General features: G+C 46.7%; 1 protein-coding gene across 7 annotated transcripts in view; it reads left to right on the forward strand.

The window, feature by feature from the left end:
* Positions 1-18,260, forward strand: part of LOC113946434 — a 58,283-nt gene that overhangs the window by 21,301 nt on the left and 18,722 nt on the right. For 2 of the 7 annotated variants that reach the window (XM_027641664.1, XM_027641665.1), the window contains exons 3-5: positions 233-364; positions 3,095-3,192; positions 11,986-12,110. In XM_027641664.1, the coding sequence (XP_027497465.1) occupies positions 233-364; positions 3,095-3,192; positions 11,986-12,110 (355 nt within the window). Of the gene's footprint in view, positions 1-232; positions 365-3,094; positions 3,193-11,985; positions 13,143-18,260 lie in introns of those variants that run through there. The other 5 variants (XM_027641661.1, XM_027641663.1, XM_027641667.1 and 2 more) reach the window with 4 other exon arrangements.

Genomic DNA, 18,260 nt, shown 5'->3' on the forward strand with positions numbered 1-18,260 from the left:
AGGTTCAAATTATTTGCCAGTGAGTGACAGAAAAAGCCATTTCTCTGGTTTGGCCTGTGTTTATTTGCTGCACCAAATAAACAGAAGGTGTTTCTGGGAAATGAATATCAGGGAGTGCAAGAAAATGACATCGGCCTGGCCTAATTTACCACTTAAGGCTAGCTTCTTTGAGAGTTGGGTCATGGTGGTGGGTATTTCATACTACTCCATTGTGGCTCCTCTTCCTGAGCAGATGTGTCCAAGGCTGAATGCTGTAATTTCTGGTTTTGGTGAACTGAGAGCAAAATCCCAGAAGCCACAGGCAGCACCACCCAGCCTTGGTGGGCAGGCTGGCTGGGTCACCTCTCCACATCCCAGCCCACAGGTGAGGTATGTTGGGAGAGCAGAGAGATAGGCACTTGGTGCTTGTTCTTGCTCTTATTGTTTTTGAGGAAGTCTGCTACACGTTTGCAATGGAGCCAGGTAGTAGATGAATGTTGTACAGAACTTCAGTCTCCCAGTCTGTCAAGCTTGAAAGTTTTTCCAGCTTTCAATTTTGTCTAGAGTTTCTTTCTTAAGACTCCCCCCTTCTTCAAACAGAGCCTCAACTCTGGCTGGGTCCCAGAGATAGATACCAAATGGCGCTTTTTTCCCTTTCTTTTGCTCTTTCTTCCTTCTCGTGAAGCTGGCAGACTCTCCAAACACACATCCAACCAACGCACAGTGCATTCGAAAACAGGCCATCTGGCTGAGCACTCCTTGAGAATGAGAAGACAAGAAAAACAACCCTCTTGGAGCTGGCAGCCGAAAGGCAGGCAGCCCGTACGTGGACTTGATCTTGTGGTGCAATCCAAGAGCCATCCAATCCAAGGGCATTGCAAAAAAGCTCTTTCCTAATGAGCAGAATACGGCTGTCTCCAGAAGCGGCTCCAAGTCAACAATTTGAGTGGGATGCTGTAACTCTCCTCGCTGCACATGTGCTCATTAATTAAAGCCACTTTGGAAGATGCCCTGGACACCCCCGCCAGGGCTGCCAGCCTACCCTCCCTGAAATCCTGCTTGCTGCTTTGCAGCCCCCTGCTGGGCCCAGATCTGCAGAGCCCCAGGAGAAGGACTGAGCCATCAGCATCCAGCTCTTAACCGCAAAACGGACCCGTTGCGTCATCGGTGAACAGCTGCGTGGGGAGTACAGCCCTGGAAGGAAGTTGCACTCCCTTTGCTTTGCCATTATTTTTCTCCCCTGAGTTTGGTAACAGCCAGAGTGCTCCAGGCACAAAACCATTCTGGGCAGGTCAGCAAGTGTCAGGGACGGAAGTGAGCTGAGCAACCCAGTATCGCAATGCTTCGCTATTTTTCTGGTGGCTAAGGACTGGATTCACTAAATCAAGGTGGCTGAGGTGAATGCAGAGCCATTAGTAGCCAAATCCCTCAACAGCAGAACAGGGAGCACTCAGTGAAACTAGTAGGAGATGAGTTTAAAACAGACTGAAGAAATTACATCATACTAGGTAGAGGACTTCTGGAAGTTGCTGGCCCAGAAGGCTGCAGAGGCAGACAGCACCAGTGGGCTCAGAATGGCATTAGACAAATTTGCAGGCAACAAGTCCATAAAACAACCCTAAAAGGAACAGGCAAAATGTACAATCTAACATCCCAATCCAACAAAGGTGAATGCTGAGGAAACAAAAGGGAGAGGGAAATGTCCAGGCCTGAGTGCACTCCCTGGACAATCTCTTACCTTGCCCTAGTTGGGAGCAGAGTGCTGTGTGGGGAGGACCACTGCTCTGGCCCCAAAGAGCCATTCTTCAGTTTTTATTGTAGGATTCAGTTCCTGTACCAGCCCGATCTGAAGGTCATATGAACAGATTGTTGCCTCTTTAAATTACCAGAAGGAAGCTAGAATCCAGTTTTTCTCGGAAAGCTGAATTTATGGAACATGTTTCCGTGAATGTTAATAGCCACAAGCCCTGGCTTAATCTGTTGGCTCTCCCAGTTGTTACATTTCACACAGTGACAGGGTGATTCATTTGACTCTTTATCTTCTTATTTGGAATCTCCTTGTTTCTGCATCTGCCCCTTTAGTACTGATGGGAGCAAGGACAGCTCATCGCTACATCTCAGCTATGTGTGTGTGGGTTTCCAAGGGCTGGTTACAGCTCTGCATATCCGGATGGCAGTTCCTTAGTTTTCTGCTGTGCCTTCTTTCATGCAGTTGTGTTTTCAAGTTGAGGGACTAAAACTCTTGATCTTTTGACTTTATTAACTCTGGAATAGGGTTCTGTAAGTGAAAAATTGCTTACTTATCATGAAAAATTATGACGAAAGACACAGAGCACCAATGCAGGTCCTTGGGAACTTTGTATTTCTTGCCACTAAGTTATCAGAGACATTCTGATAAAGGAAGTGCCTCTTCCTTTTATCAACATGCAATTTAGTTGTCCTCAACCAACATAGGTGAGGTCTAAAATTGAGATTTTGCATCATTTTCTTTCTAAACCCACTGCTTTATAAGCTTTAACAATTGCAAAAAGATGTTCCTAAACTGAAAAGAATAAAAAATGGGGGTTTGATGAAGTCAAATATGCCCCTTCTTTGGTGCTGACTGAATTAAAATACAGGTGGTTAGTTCAGAAAAACCTGGGAGTGACAGGAGATAGGGACCTCTACTAAATCAGAGAGAAGTGCAGCAGTGCAATTGCTTAATCATAGCAGAGAGAATGTAAATAGTAACTGGCAAGCTTCAATGTGGAAAAAAACAGGGGCACAACAAATTAAAAGGTTCTCTGGATTGTTGAATCTACTCCTTTGCTATCATGATGTCCCACAACTGATAAAGATCTGTCTTCAAACAATTAAGCTTTTTATTCCCATTGCTTGTCTTTTAAGGTTATTCTAAACTTCACTCTGCTATTTTTTTTTTAAAGTTTCTGCAAGGTTGCAGCCTTAGTTTATTTATGACCAGTGTGTGCCCATTTTAAGATCTTTCCTTTTATAAACTGTAACCTGCTATTAGCCACATTTAGAAAAAGTTTTAGGGCACAATTCGTCTCCTACAAGTATGTGTGTTCTGTTATGCTAACATTGTCCCTTTTCTTTTTTTATTTTTATCTTACAGGAAAGCAGAATAATGTGCAAAAACAAGATGAAACAGATGTGTCATTACGATTCAGACAGAAATGTAAATCAGCTGAAGACATCAGAACAAAATGCCTTGTAAGTGTTTCTGTGCTATCAGCTACTCAAGAGATAGTTACAGGTAACACGCCTTTCTGTGCATATTGCTTCCTTTACAGCCTTTGATGTGATCTTGTGAAAGGTAAGTTCTCTTCTGGAATGTGCTCCGAGGTCTGAGGCAAGTCAACTGGAGCTCTGGGAGTGTGGTGGGAGTGTGGTATCTCCAGAGATCGGGTTCCAAACTTTCCTGAGATGATTGTGTGAACAGCACTGTTGACAAAGAAAGAATATCAGGGTATGGTCTCATGATACTGAGAATGCCAAGTATATATCAATTGTGCTGTGGGAATGTCATTTGTGCCTTATATTCCAATAAAATGAATTACATTTTCTTCAGATTCATTCCCAAATTAGATGTAGAGAGGGTCCAAACCATCACCAGTGAAAATTGTGCCAGTTGGAACATTTTTGTAGTGAAAAATTTGGTTTTGAGAGGAAATATACTTTCATAGAAAGTGTTCACTGGCCTCCAAATGTGCTCCCCTCCTCATAAACCCCAAAGTCTTAAAAGCAAAAGAGGTTTGATTTTTGGCAGTGTGGGGATTATTCCCCTCCCTTTCCCCCAGCATTTTTCAATGGAAAATATTCACGATTTGGGTTTTCAGCCCTTTGCTGAAATGTCAACATTTTCCAAAGGGTGAAGGAGGGGAAAAGAGAAGAAAAGAAAAACATGTTCTGACCAGCTCCAGTCAGAGCCAAATGGCTCAGTCCTTGATTTGGTCAGGGAAGCATGCTGGAGGGGAGAAAATGGGAGTGTCTTGGTTCCACACATAGCCTGGCTGGGCTGAGGGCTGCATATCACGATCCATTTGTATGAGTCATTACGGCCGACATTTCACCAGGAGAGCATGTGTAGTAGCTTTTAAGCACTCCAGGTCAATATGTTAGTTGCAAGCACTGCTGTGCTGCTTGCCACGGCCACTTTGGCTTTCTGTGCATGTGTGGGATGCACACAGGTACATTCTGTTCAACTCCTCCAATATTTCCATGACGTCTTTGTCTCACAGAGACAACAGTAACCCCTGGCACCCATCCAGACCTGAAAATTCAGTTCTCTCCCATTCATAAAAGAGGAGAAAGGAGAAAAATGGCATGTGCCTGTAAACATAAATGATTGTCTAGATCCTCTGCCTGGGTGACACCATCTTGTCCTCTGCAGTGCTTGGAATTTAGCCTTTGAGAGCTCAGGCCAACTATGGACAGTCAGGCTCTAGGCAGGGAGAAATGCTGGAAGAGCCAACATAAAGGCTGCTAACCTGCACATGCACATACATGTGCCATCATGCTTCTTGGGGGAAAAGGAGTGGCTTCATTTCTCAAGTACTGCTGATCCCCAGCTGTGTGCTCAGCCTCAGGAAAGCTGTCCCAGCAGTTGGGCATCTTCAGACCTGAGGAAGATCAGAGCCATCTCTGCTGCTGCTTTTCCAAGGTGTCTCCCACAGCTGCATTGGGGGAACTGGTAGATGGATTCGTATGCAGGCTAGGTCTTTGTCCCCCTCTAGTGACTCAACTGCAACAGAAGTTTTCAGAGTCCTACTCCCTCCAAGCAAGATGGTCGTTTTTCTAGGCCAGGATATTGAATGGTTTCCTTTCTGAAGGCCAGTAGGACATCTAAACACCACTGGCACGTCACATATTTATACACATTCAGACATTATCCATTACAAATGTAAACAGTAATTTAGGAGCCTGACTTTCTGCCCCAATGGGCCACGTGTGCCTGCTTTCCTTCCATGGAAGACGGCAGTCACAGGCTTCAGATGACAGCCCATGCCTGGTCCTCCAGGAGACCCAGCTAAAGCCACTGTTACCAGTGCAAAAGCACATGCTCCCAATCTCTTGTAACCAAACACTTGCTGAGTCACAGCCCAGTCACCCGTACGCTTAGCAAGTCGCGTCAGCCATCTGTCACCAGCACATCCTCCTCACCGTGCTGTGACTCCGTGGGGAAAACAACAGGAGGCAGATTACGTTTGGCTGAGGAGCCAGGTTCTCGTGCATCGTGGCTCTGAGTAACCCCTGGATTGCCTCCTAACCAGTGGTGAGGCCTTTGGCTCCTCTTAATTTGGCCCTTTGTCAGGGAAGAAAGTGACATTCAGGTTCAAACACTGGAAGCTTTGCCTGACTAATAAGTGACTCCAAACAAAGCCGACTCAGACAAGACATGGATGGCATTGTGCAAAATGTCCCTCCTACAGACAGATCATCTACACAGGCCTCCACACTGGTGTTCTTCTCCAACCAGTGTTTAAAAAACAGCACCAAAATATAGGGTGCCCTGTTTCTTAAGGCCTTGTTCCACCTGCTGTGTCAGCTAAAGCTGTGAGAGCAGCCTTGCCGTGTCTCCTGTCCTAATGGACACCCGTGTTTCCTGGGCTTCGCCCACGTGCTAGAGGTGCAGCCCTGGACAGCACAGCCCAAAAAGATGGGATTTTATCCTGCCATGTGCCTGCCTTACCCCTCAGATGAGGCACTGCCCAGGTACAGGAGCCAGATTGGGGGTGTGTAAGTATCTTGAGTAGGGATTCGCAGGGGATTTCACAAAGCTCTCCCCACGCCGGTTACCATGACCTCCTCAGGGGGGGGCTTGCCAGCCTTCTCTGTCATGTGCTTGAAAGTCTGTTTTCCCTATCAACTCCCTGAGGGACAAATCACCCACACCAGCAATCTGACCATCTTACTTTATCCTAAGGCAATGAAAGAGTGCAGAGTGGACGTGGCCTTTTTGTTCTGGAGGAAAAAAAGTGATCTCAATGCCAAGCACAGATCCCAGGCTGTGTAGTTCAAATCGCGCTCAGAGCACATAATTCCCATTTGTGTTTGTGTGCACGCAGGGCAAGGGTGGGGGCTGGCTGGGAGGGGGTTGAATATAAGAATGTAATTGTCATAATTTAATCCAAAACTACTTCTTGGAAGGAAAAAAAAATCAGGCTGACACAAAACAGCATGTTCAGTTATAAACACCACATGAAAGAGCCGTATTATGTTCTGCTTGGTAACTGACATGGAGTGCTAGCATTCTCAGCTGCCCACTACTGGGCAAAGGACTTTCCAACTCTCCCCCTCACCCCTAAAACACAACCCCCTGGCCAAACTGCGGCGCAGATACCAATTTCTGAGGCCGCAGAGAAATTCCACATCGACAGTTCATTATGGGCAGGAGAGGCTGGCTGGTAGGCAGAGCAGCATGGAGCAGATAGCCATCTGGGACTCGGGGCGCTCCCAGCTGTGCTGGGGAGAGCGCACGCACATCTCCTGCAAGGCCACAAAGAAGTTGGCACATGCTTCAGAGGGGCTTTTCCCCCTAGATTTCCCATAATGGGACAGTATATTCTTGGAATGATGTGCTTTGCTGGCACCAAGGCTGCTCCTCTCTAACCGGCTCTGGGGTCTGCAGACTCGAAGTAGCAGCCATAGGGAATGGTGTCAGTGTTCTCAGTGCCCTTCCCTTCTCCTCCCAGGCTTTCAGCTGGAGTGACTCATTCTGTGTAAAGGAAGCACAGTCATTCTGGCTTAGATCCTCAGGGGTGCTTACCTACTTAACTCCGGAGGGCACTGCATCCCTCAGAAAGCACCCAGGAACATCAGAGATCTGATAATTCACTCAGTATTTCTTCTGGAAATCACCAGGCAGAATCACCCTTCCTGCCTGTGGGGCCAGGAGATAAAGTGAAAAAGCCCTCTCAACCCTTACTGTCCCCTGCAGTCCAAGTGGTTGGGGTCTTGTCTTAATTAGAGGTTCCACAAATCATCCACTGGAGTTGTTGCAATAGGATATAATGAAATAAATGCCTTCTGCTTGAAGAATATGTTTTTTAGCTTGATGCTAACCTTTATTTTTCATGGGGCTGGGTGACATTATTAGTACCCATGCCTACTGCTGAAGTGAAGCATCTTTGTTGTGGTGTGGGTGGGAGATGGGTTATCATCAATATGGAGCAGAGCTAGAGAATGGCTTCTGTTATTTACTTTTTTCTGTTCTTGTAGGATGTGTGACACTGTTTAACAAAGATATGTTAAACAGAAAAGAATCCAATTAAAATCTAGAGTTGTCACCCAGGCATTCTTGGGAGATTTCCCTTCCTTTGGCTGTGCCCAGCACAGTCCAGCCATTGGGAGATTTCCCTTCCTTTGGCTGTACCCAGCACAGTCCAGTGATGTGGGAGAAAAGTGAAAAGAGAGTAACCAAAGTGTATGGCTCTGGTGACAGGTCTGGTGGAGTGTGCTGTGTTTTGCCTTGGGGGCCGGCTGGGGTGAAAAGGTTGCCTCTGTCCATCGCCCGAAAGGTGGAATTGAACCACTCTGTCGCTAGACAGCTACAGGTTTGAAGCCTGCACCCCAGACCACTGAGGGTCATCCGGGCAACTCAGAGTGGGTACTGACCCCCTATATAAAACCCCACCACTCTTTCATCCTAAAGTAAGGGTGAGGGATGCTTTCCATCAGGATGCACCTTACACTCTTTCCTGAGGGGATACCGCTCCGCGCGTAGCGACGGCGCGGCGGTGGCGGGAGAGGAGCGGGAAGTGCAGCCCCCGTCGCCATCCCAGGAGCGCCCTGCGCGGTATGCAAATACAGGGGCGGTGATTGGCTGTCCCGGCGAGGGGCGGGGCGAGAGGCGCGCCGGGAAGGGTCCCGAGGCGGCGGGTGAGTCACGGCGCTTCCCAGAAGGAGCGGGACCGTCCCGCGCCCTTCCCGGATCTCCGGGGTCCCTTACAACACCGGGGCAGCTTGTGCAACAACGGGGGCCGCCCCCGGCCGGGCCCCCGAGGTGTGATGCGAGGAGACCGGAGCAGTACTGCTCGTTTTGAGCAGTACCTCTTCCTGGGTTTTCTTTTTTTTTTTTTTTCCTCTAGTGGGTAATGCCAGATAACTCTGGAGGATGTGAATCTCCCATGAGATACTTCGCAGAACAATAATATCCTCTGGGAGGAAATTCCTCCCTGGCCCCCAGCTGAGGATCAACTTATGCCCCAAAGTATGAGGATTGAAAACACTTGTAATTTTATCCTAGCGAGTGTAACTATAGAGGCTATTTTCATAAACCCTTAAAAATTACTCACTTATTTGCCTCAAGAGATTCCTCTGAAGCGGAGCCATTTCTGCAAATGGATGTGGTTTCTAGTGATTTTTAATTAGATAATGCTTTTTGGTGTAGGCAACAAATAAAACCGTAGGCCTATTCCCCCTCTTGCTCGCCCTGGGGAAGCTGAGATTCAAAACTGCTCCTTGGTGGAACAGCACCATGGTAGAACTGGTACGGAACAGAACCAGAGCCACAGCCTGAAGCTGGGAGCAGTTTTGTAGGTGTCAGCAAAAGAAAGCAAAAGGTATTTGGTGGGGCAGCACCATTCCCACTCACACCCAGGAACCCTGCTGGGCACAGCTTTGCTTTCAGTGCGTGGCTCCAAGTCATGACTTACCCCCTTGGAGCTGAACCAGCTCTGGTATGATCTGGCCCTCTGACTCCCCAGCATAGACATGAGAGTGTTTGAGGCCTTATTGTTTGTAGTGAGCAGCTTTTTTAGCAACTTAAATTTTCTTTAAAGAGCACATTTTTATCTCCAACCCAACCCAGAAGCAGGTCTCTTATCAGAAGGAGCTGGTTTGAGAGTTGCCCCTGTGCCAATGCCAAGCAGAAATTTTTCTTCCTTTCCTTGGTTTTTAGGAATCATGGTGCCCATTACATTCCTATCTCTTTACCTGATACTTATCCCAGTAGCAGGTGGTGTAATCTAGCAAGTGTCTTTTGTGCATAAAAATGCACGGGGTGAGGAACTGGGGGTGTGCGTGGGAGGAGGTGAAGGGAAATTAGTCATGGGCAGGAAGAGAGGAAGAGGTTAGCACGGGGGTTGAGGAAATCAGGTGGCTGCAACTATCCCTCAGGCTTCTAACCAAACCCATCCTGACGTTTGCTGGGAGAGGCACCTCAGCTCAGAGATATGCTCCTGTTGGCCCAGTTGCATGTGACCTTGCTGACTGATTCAGGCCAAAAAAGAATGGCTGCCAGGGGTCGGAAGAGACATTCCTAGCTCTTGTACTTCATGTTCAAGGCTTGGCTTTGACACCACTTTCACTTTCTCTTTGCTTTCCTCTCTATCATCAACCTTTTCCCGATCTCTTCCCCTGCGGCACTTCAGGGGAAGGCTTTTTAGTGTGACAATGCTGCTTTCATCTTCTCTCTTTTGCAGCCTCTAGGATTTTTAAGCAGAGATGTCTGTCTCTTATGCCTCATCATCAATCTCCCTGTACTTTCCAGAAAAAGACCATGCCAAACACTCAAGTTCAAATGAAAAATAATAGGCAGGCAAAATAACTTCTGCTGAGTAACTGAAGGATGCATCAGAAGAGTCAGCTACTAAAACTTGCCTTATTCTGTAGTAAAGGGAGATGCAGAAATAATGAAGGCATCAGTTTCTAAAGATCAAGCAGTAGAGGAAGGTGCCTGAGAGGGTCAGCAGCAACAGAGGAAATGATTCCAAACCTCAGAATTGATGGCGAAGCAGTAACAAAGAAGTTGTGAGAATTTTCTCCTTGACCAGATGCGAGTCCGTCTAGGTTCAGGTCTGCTTTTGGAGTTGAAGCTGTGCTAGCTGCTGACTTCCCTAGCAGGGGTCGAAAATAACGATTCCAGGACCTCTGCATGTCTGGTTTTTAAAGGCCTTTGTCAGTCCTGACCAGAAAGGACTGCAGATGACTTGCTGTGCCTGATGGAGGTGCCATTCTCCTTCTGTGGGGAATGGGGGGACACAGGGGGCAGGTACCCATAGGCAATACTTGGTGCAGTTACTGCAGCTGCTGCTCAATGTGCCTGAGAGGGCCCAGTCCTGACCAGGAATCAGTGAGTAGACCTGGATGCTGGCTGCAGGCAATGATCATCTTATAACTTCTGATGAGGTTTAGAACACTACCAAAATAGGTGTATAAGGCTACAAAAAAGGCAAATAGGTAGCTCCTAGGATTTTTGAAAGCACCTAAATAAGGATACAGATGTGTTGATTTGAAAGGCTTCTCAGCATCTGATTTGCCTTTAAGCATTTCTTGGAAATCCTGTAAGCATTCAGCTTCATCTTTAGACCAAATGTCTTTGAGAATCTGACCCTTTGCCATTAAAAGTATAGAATAAATCTGGTTTATCAGCTTAATGAAGGAAAAGCTTACTCTCCTCAATAATGCTCTTAATTAAAGCATTTCTCAGTGTCTTTGGACCTGATTCTCCACCTTATGCAGAGAACTACACTGTGCCAGATGGGTGCAGAGCACTGCCAATTTAGGTTTGATTCAATGCCCATTCAAGTTAATAGAAATCCTCCCACGGAAATCAATGGGATTTGGTTCAGGCCCTAAAGTCAATGGGAAATTCTGATTTGGCAGTACTTTATGCCCACACTGCACCAGTGTAAGTAAATATTCAAGGTACAAAGCCTCAGAGAATTTGGAAGGGGCTTTGTAAGGGACTGCTGGGGCAGACTGTAGCCTAGGCTATTTAAGCAATTTGCAATGCCTAAGACTGTCCAACTGCTTTAAACAAATCAGTCTGAACTTTTCCCATTCATTTTTTATAGCACTCTTAGCACTTAGCAATATAGTCTTGATTTTTGTATTGGGTTGGGGTTTTTTTTGTCCCAGGCTGACAGAACAGAAAAGCATCTGCAATGCTTTGTTCTTACTTCTTCTTTTAACCACCAGAACCTGATTTGTGTCAGAAAAGATAAGCCTAGATCCCTACTGTATTAAAATAATTATTTGGTGTAAGGTGGGGGATGAGGAGGGCTGTTATTCTTAGCAGCAGCAATGAAATTTCAGCAGCTGATGACGTCAGTGCTAAAATGTCAGTGTGAAACAGGCTGGAACAAATTAAGAGTGTAGTGTCGTCACTGTGAGAGCCACGCTGCCCTCCAGAGGGACTGTGGTTGGATGCTGCAGATGCAGTTTAGGAGATGGGGGGACAGAGGTTTGTGGGAGCTTCTCAGAAACCTCAAAAAAACCAACAACAAACATCTCAGTACCAAAAAGGTCAAAGATGATGCTATTTGAACATTCCTGCCCATCTCATGGTGTGAGCTCACAGCAAGGGAAGGGTCATGTGTACAAACCAAATTCCAAAATAATATTGACTATTTTCTAGTCACTTAACAAACTGGGCTAACTCCATCTCTGATGATACTCGTATGACTCAAATTGAAGAGAAATTTGACCTGAGATGACTGTTGTCATGATGTGCTGCTTAAAAGAGGGCAGTGTGCTTGGAGTAGATGTGATAGTGAGGCATTTTGTTACTTAACTGTGCTGTTGCATTTGAAGAGTGCCTTCAGGCTATCCAAAAATGCTGAACTCAAGGTGCAGAGAGCTTTAATCAAAATGGGGTAAAATTCCAAATGCATTCATGCTTGTCCTCAAAAAACTCGGTCTTGCTCATTTTTTGGCTAGTCTCAGGTTGTATTGTTAGACTTGACCTTGTGTCAGCACAGGGCACGGATCCTGGCTTAGAGTTGGTATCTCGAGGGACCTGATATCTTGGATCTTGAGCCCTGCATCTTCTTGGTCCAGCAGTTGAACTGCGTTGTCTGCAGGGGTCTTTGTCTTGTTGGGCTGTGGGATGTGCTGTGTTGGGGGGCTGGTAGGGAGGCTTGGGACTATCCTGCCTTCCATTACGGAGACCTGCAGTATTTTGTATGGAAATGTGGGAAAAGTCAATACTCCCTGGATTAGTGTTTCTAGAAAACTAATACAGGTAACAAAACTGCTCTGTGTTGTTTCACTCCTTTCTAGAACTGCCTGTCTCGTGGCTGCAGGGATGGCTGTGGTTACAGCAGACAGAGGAAAATCCATTGAGACGTGTGCTTATCTATCAATTGTACCAGCTGTTTCTGGTATGCAGCAACTGACTGACCACAGTAAGGAAACACGGATGTAATCAGTTAGCAAACTGCTCCTTTCTCAGCAAGGATGATAAGGATTGTTGGCAAACCCACAGAGAGTTACGGGAATAGAGGAATTGGTGCGCTGAAGTCACTTCCTATCACCCGGGAGTCCCTGGGCTCAGAGCATTGTTTGCTTTCCTAGTATGGATCTTGGTGTTTGTCTGCACTAGTTCAGATCTATAAGTGCACTCACCCTGTCCCAGCACACAGAACCCACTCAGAGAGATTGCCAACGCAATCTTCTGTCTACCTCTGTGGAAAGGATTCAGACTGCCTGTGAGCAGAGAGAGTGATTCTTTACCACATCTTTACACCGGCAAAACACCTTTTGCAGAGGTATTTGCAAAACCAGGCATGACTTAATCAATTCTGGGAAGAGGCATATGCCAACAGAAACACTCTTTTGCCAACACAAACTGTGCTGCCACTAGAGGAGTATCGGCAATCCCACTCTTGTCAGCGTGGGGCCTCCACTTCACTGATTAGGTGCTGTACGGGTGGACAGTGCAGGAGGTTCCCAGCCAGTGAGGTCAGTGCTGAGGTGAGCCCCTTCTCCCTCATCTCAAGAGGAAGCGGTGGCTATTTCAGCTGCACCTGCATCAACAGAGAATTTACAGAAACTAGAGGTGAGCTCCTGAATGCGCAGCTGGTTACTGTTGCAGTCTGTAGATGGGAAAATGGTCTGCTGCATTGTACGTGGTCAACACAGATTTGATGATACCTTGGCAGTATCTGGTGTCTTCTCTGAGGTCTTGACAGCCAACTCAAAGAAGGCTTCTGCTACAGCCCTGCATACAACTAATTGCAGCCTAGCACTGAGGTTAGTAGAATGCCACTAGATCAAAGCTTCCTTACTGGGAAGGCTGGAGAGCCTTGACAAGGATGAGGCAGATCTGGTGCCAAAAAGCATTGTGTTGCCTTGATGTCAGCATTTCAGGTCTTAAAAATGTGGCTTGTAAAAGCAGGGGAAGCAAAAGGTTGAATGTTACCTGCACTGCATCCTGTTTAGCCAGACTTTGAGGATATAGAAATTAAATGTCCACAGAAGGAAAAAAAGGCTTCTACTTTTCCTGGATTTATTGGGTGGGTTGTGTATGTGAAATTGAACTCTAATACAAATCCCCAGCAGACAGTATTTTAGACAGAATGGCTTTGTTCTGAATGTGTTTGTAAATACGTCTATATTTTTAAGACCTACCACTGTAAGAGACCCAAGATGATCTGTGATTTCTGCAATCTCATCAAAGAGAGCAAGTGAGTGATTCCATGCGGTGGAGACATACAGCCCATGACTCATAGCCCTGAGTCACAGCATTGGGACACTTCAGCATTCAGAAACACTAGTAGTGACAGAAATCAGGATGATGAGCAAGCAGCTGTTACTCATTCTCAGCTGGACACCATAAGCATGTTTGTACCAGTCAGTGTGGCTCTGGCTCTTCTTTGTTTCCTCCTGCAGACCTGCAGTCATCTGGATAGCATGGTGACATAGCTCACTTAACATTTTGCCTCTGGGCAAGGGATGATCAAGTCTGGTCTTTGGCTCCTAAAGTGTCCTGCTTGACTCTATTAGGCTCAGCATAGAGTTTTCATGGCGGTTTTCACTTTAGATTACTTCCTTATCTCTGGAGATCAGCTCACGTTACAAACATGAATGCATTGATCATCACATGGGGTTAGAAAGCATATCCCTGTTTACTACTGATGGCGTGGGGGGGTGGGCTGAGGCACTAAGCAAGTAGGCAACTTGATCTTAGTGACAAAGGAGGTTTGTAGCAGAGCCAGGACAAAAACACAGGAGCCTTAAACTACCTCTCTTAATCTCTAACAACTGAACCGTATGCTCCATTGCATTCATCACTTCCTCATGAGGTGGCAGTTTGGATGAGAACAAGTGCCCAGGAAGTCACCCTGTTTATTCTGTCTCGGCCTCTTAATGCCTGTGGAACATTTTTATTGAATTCTTTTCATGGCCATCAGCTTTGGTGCGGGAAATGATTCCGAGAGACAAAGACTCGGTTGCGTGTGTGCACGTGCGTGTGGGGTTGGGAGAGGGGAAGAATAAAAAATCCATTTCCAGATGGTTGAAAGGATGCATATCACTTTGCTATTGGCAAAAACAACTTCTTTCATTTTCAGGATGTGTAAGTCACAGAATTGCAGCTGGAAAAAAACAGGTAGAAAGGGAGGCAGTGGGGTAAAAATAAGAATTACTAATGAAAAATAACCCAGCTGATATTTGAAAATCTAGGCACTTCATTTTTATGTAAACAGGAGGGAAATGTGCTTGCTGAGGAGGATCTGTATAGAGCAGGTCCAAATACGTATCATCTCATTTTCTTGTTAGCTTATTTGCTTTGCATTCCCAACCGTAGCCTCACAGGAAATTCAGTCCCTGGCAAGCTTCAGCTCCAGACAGGAAACGTTCTGAGGAATTTCTTCCATACAGGTACTATATTTGCTTGGAGGGATAACACGGTGGAGATATTTACCACGGCTGGATTTAACTAGCAGGATATTATGCATGTTGAGGGAGTTGCTGGGAGTGATTTCTGTCTGCAACCACCAGCATGCCATGTTTAAACAAATCGTGCTGCTCTGCCTGCTTGTGTGAAGATTTGCATGAGATCTGGGCCAGATTCTCCCTACTCTGACAGCAGCACAGCCCAACTTATGTCAAAGATATTTGCTGACGTCAGGAAATATCAGGATCAGGCCTGTGCAGCAGGTTTTTATCACATGACAAACTTGGTCTTATCCTATTTGCATGTACAGATACTTGCAAGCATTATTTTGATAGGACTGACTGGAATGGGGGCAGACTTATGCTGGGTGTGCAGATAGGTGATGGAAGGTCTTTGCTCTTGCCTTTGCTCTCTGAGGGGACCAAACACAGAGAGAGGGAGACTGACCACTACCTTGGTGCTGAGTGTGGCCAACTGAGATGCAAGTTTTCTGCACCTCTTGGGATGCTTTCCTACCTTTCACTACAAGTTCAGAGCAGGCCTGTTCTGCTTATTAGTCCAGAGGAGATCACAACAGTCTGAAGAACAAGTGCCATAGGTCCGCCAAGGCCACTTTGCTGAGTAACTTCAGCATCATCAGTGAACAGTGATTTGGTAGGTTGAAGAACAATATCCCTTTCTTATCAAAACACATCAGTGCTTTTGAATCTTTAATGTAGTTCTCAGGATACAAGGTGTGAAGAGAAAAGAATGATCAGTCTGAATCATTGTCTTGCAAGAGAAACGTGAGGGTTTAAGTACATGGCTGGGAACAATCCTGTGCTGGCAAGGAAATGGACTGCATGACCCATCTCAAAGATCTATGATTCACTGCAAATACAGAGAACGAGCATGAAAATGTGTAGGAACATGTAGTGGTACCTTGCCTGCTATTGCAGCGCAGCCTCCAGCTAGAGACAACCCAACCGTGTTTACAGGTGTGCTCTGGGAACAGGCTTTTTCTGTGGGGAGCTGCGAAAGGCAGCAGAATGCCTTCAAAGCCTTAAAGGTCTCTGTGCCACCATGCCAAGCTGTGGAAATGTAACTGTGTGTGCAGGGCTGAAGCATGGATTTTTTTCTTAAAGATTTTTTTTTTGCTTCTGAGGCAGGAAGCACAAGTGCAGATCCTCCCATTTAATGCTATGGGGGGAAGAAAAGATTCACAGACTCACCTGCAGTGTTAGTGAAAACGCAGCTTTGGCCTTTAGTGCCCTTTGTTACATAAATACAAGTAGCGTAGACATATTAATCACCCTGCCATTGAGGGAGGAACAGAGCAGCAACCTCAAATGCCACCCACTCCCCATTCCCGCTCGCATTTGATGTTGCTATTTTAAGCCACACATTATTTCCTGCTGTGATTTTATTTTTTTTACCCAGCTTCTAATTCTGGCTCTGAGGTAAGCTGTGACATACGTATCCCTCCTCTCCCCCTCCCCGCTTTCCTCCTCCCCCAGCACCCACGTCCTCTTTATTGCTGTGTTTTAGAAATTTTCTCTCTTGTAAGCATCCAGGTCCCAGAGGTTAGTTACTGAATGCCAGCAAAAAATGTGAAGAGAATGATCTTCCTGCTTTTGGACTTCAGTGCAAACAATATTGAGGTCATGGTTTGCAAGGCAGACTGTTTTGAAAGTGCTATTCCCCTGTTTCTCCCTCCTCAGAGAGGTTAGTGTGGTAGAGAGGATACTCTGGCTGGCAAGGAAGGCTGCTGCTCAGCAGCTAATGATGGGCCATGACCAGTGTACTCATCCGCCAAGAAGGGTGTTACACCAGTGGCATGTGCTTTGTGGTGCAGAGGAGTTAGGACAGAGCTCAACTGCTTGACAAGGGTTTTCTCTCCTGAATCTGCTTCTCTGTAAAGGCAATCAGCAAATTTCTAGCCCCCAAGTAGTTTCCCTCACCAGCAACCACCTCATCCTGCCTGTGCCAGAGCACAACTTCTGTGTGTCTCATTCTACTGCATCCACGTGTCTCCTGTGGCTTGCAGCTGCCACTAGGTCAGCCCTGAGGAAGGCTGTAACTGCGTCAGTCTAGGGCAGAAAAAGAATGGAGCCTGCAGTTCCAGGAAGGGCCCGGTGCACCAGGCAGCTGAGGCTCATCCCCTGCGTGAGAGTGTGGCTGAGCACTGATAAGAGCTCTGCCAAGGTAAGTTTGAGCCCTAGGAGGAAATCTGAGGCCTGCTTCTGCACCGCAATTGAGGAACATTACAGGTTTATCCTCTTCCACACCCACTTGCCCCTTCCCTCCCTGCCAAGCAACCCATCCTGAAAATCTCCTCTGACTGGATGTTCGTTGCTGCAGACGAATACCTGCTAGCGTAAGAGAGCAGGCTGGGTGGCAGCAGGCTGCTGGCAAAACCCCGGGCCGTGCTTCTGCATTCAGGGAAACAGAGGCCTGGTGTGTATATTTCACACAAACAATCTCACGCCTTTCCCTTCCTGTGAGTTACTTTTGGAGCTGCTGCACGTGGCTCTTGTCTGTGTGGTACGAGCAATAGCTGTAGGAAATCCCAGGCTGGGTGTTTATGTGTTCTTTATCCTCCCCTTCCCCAGATGGGGATTCCAGTTATGCCCTTTCTGAGATTCCTGGAGAGTGGGAGAGGCAGAGAAGTTGAGAGCAAGAAGCCCTTTACAAGTGGTTTAATGTTAGTTACAGCCACTGGAAGTCTTTGCTGTGCTTTCACCAGGATTGTTACTTTATTTCCCCTGAGAAGGCTGCGGAGTCACATCCCCTTCCCAAGAGCAGGCTACACGCTAGCGTTGCATGCTCTGCTGCTTGTTTGAAGCAGTGAGGACAGCTGGGCAGCTGTCCCGTCACAGGCCAAGCCGTGGTCCTCTCATCCTTGCCTGCAATGAGCTTGCAGCTGAAGTGAGCAAACTAATTTGCAGTGGATTGAAGAGAGGGGAAAGAGGTGGGCTCATGAATGGGCATGATCATACCAGAACGAAATGACTGTTTTTTCAGCATACTTTGTCCCCATGGGCAGCTATTTAGAAGTTCTTGCAGAATAACTTCTCCCACAACAGCAATGCTGGACAGTTTCCCCTTCAAGATGGGAAAAAAAAGGACCTCAAAAAGAATTTGAGTAAATTGGCTTCAGAGAAAATGACCCTGCTCCCAAGTGTCACATCCAGTGCCGTGCAGCAAGAGCCAGCCAGCAGCTGACAGGTGTGTGTCCTGCACTGGATGAGGACAGCTCTCCAAGCACTGATGTCCACGTGATAGCCAGTACTGCCATCCTTGCTGGCAAAGACTTGCAGCATCTTGATGGCGGTCTGTGCAGTGGAGGGAAGAGCTGACTGGGCATGGGGGCTCAAGGAGGGAGAAGAATTCGGTTTATGCTGGGTGTATATGTTCAGTTTATGCTGAGTCCCTGCCTGCTTGCCAGGACCATCCAGCAGAGACCAATGCTGTATAGGCTCCGGTGGTCACTGGAACAATAGGAGCACTGGGAAAGAGTCTGTTGTTTACAGATAAAATGGCTGTGGGGTAGGGGTAGCTTAGGGGCACTGGTGCAATAAGCCATATGTGTCATGGCATTTGAGGTATGTGATAAATAACCCATTTTTGAGCTTGGTCAGGCTGAGTATTGCAGAAGCAGAAACAACAAAGAAGTTAA

The sequence above is a fragment of the Corapipo altera genome, unplaced genomic scaffold (genome assembly GCF_003945725.1).
Source record: "Corapipo altera isolate COAL_440 unplaced genomic scaffold, ASM394572v1 48b, whole genome shotgun sequence".
NCBI lineage: Eukaryota > Metazoa > Chordata > Aves > Passeriformes > Pipridae > Corapipo > Corapipo altera.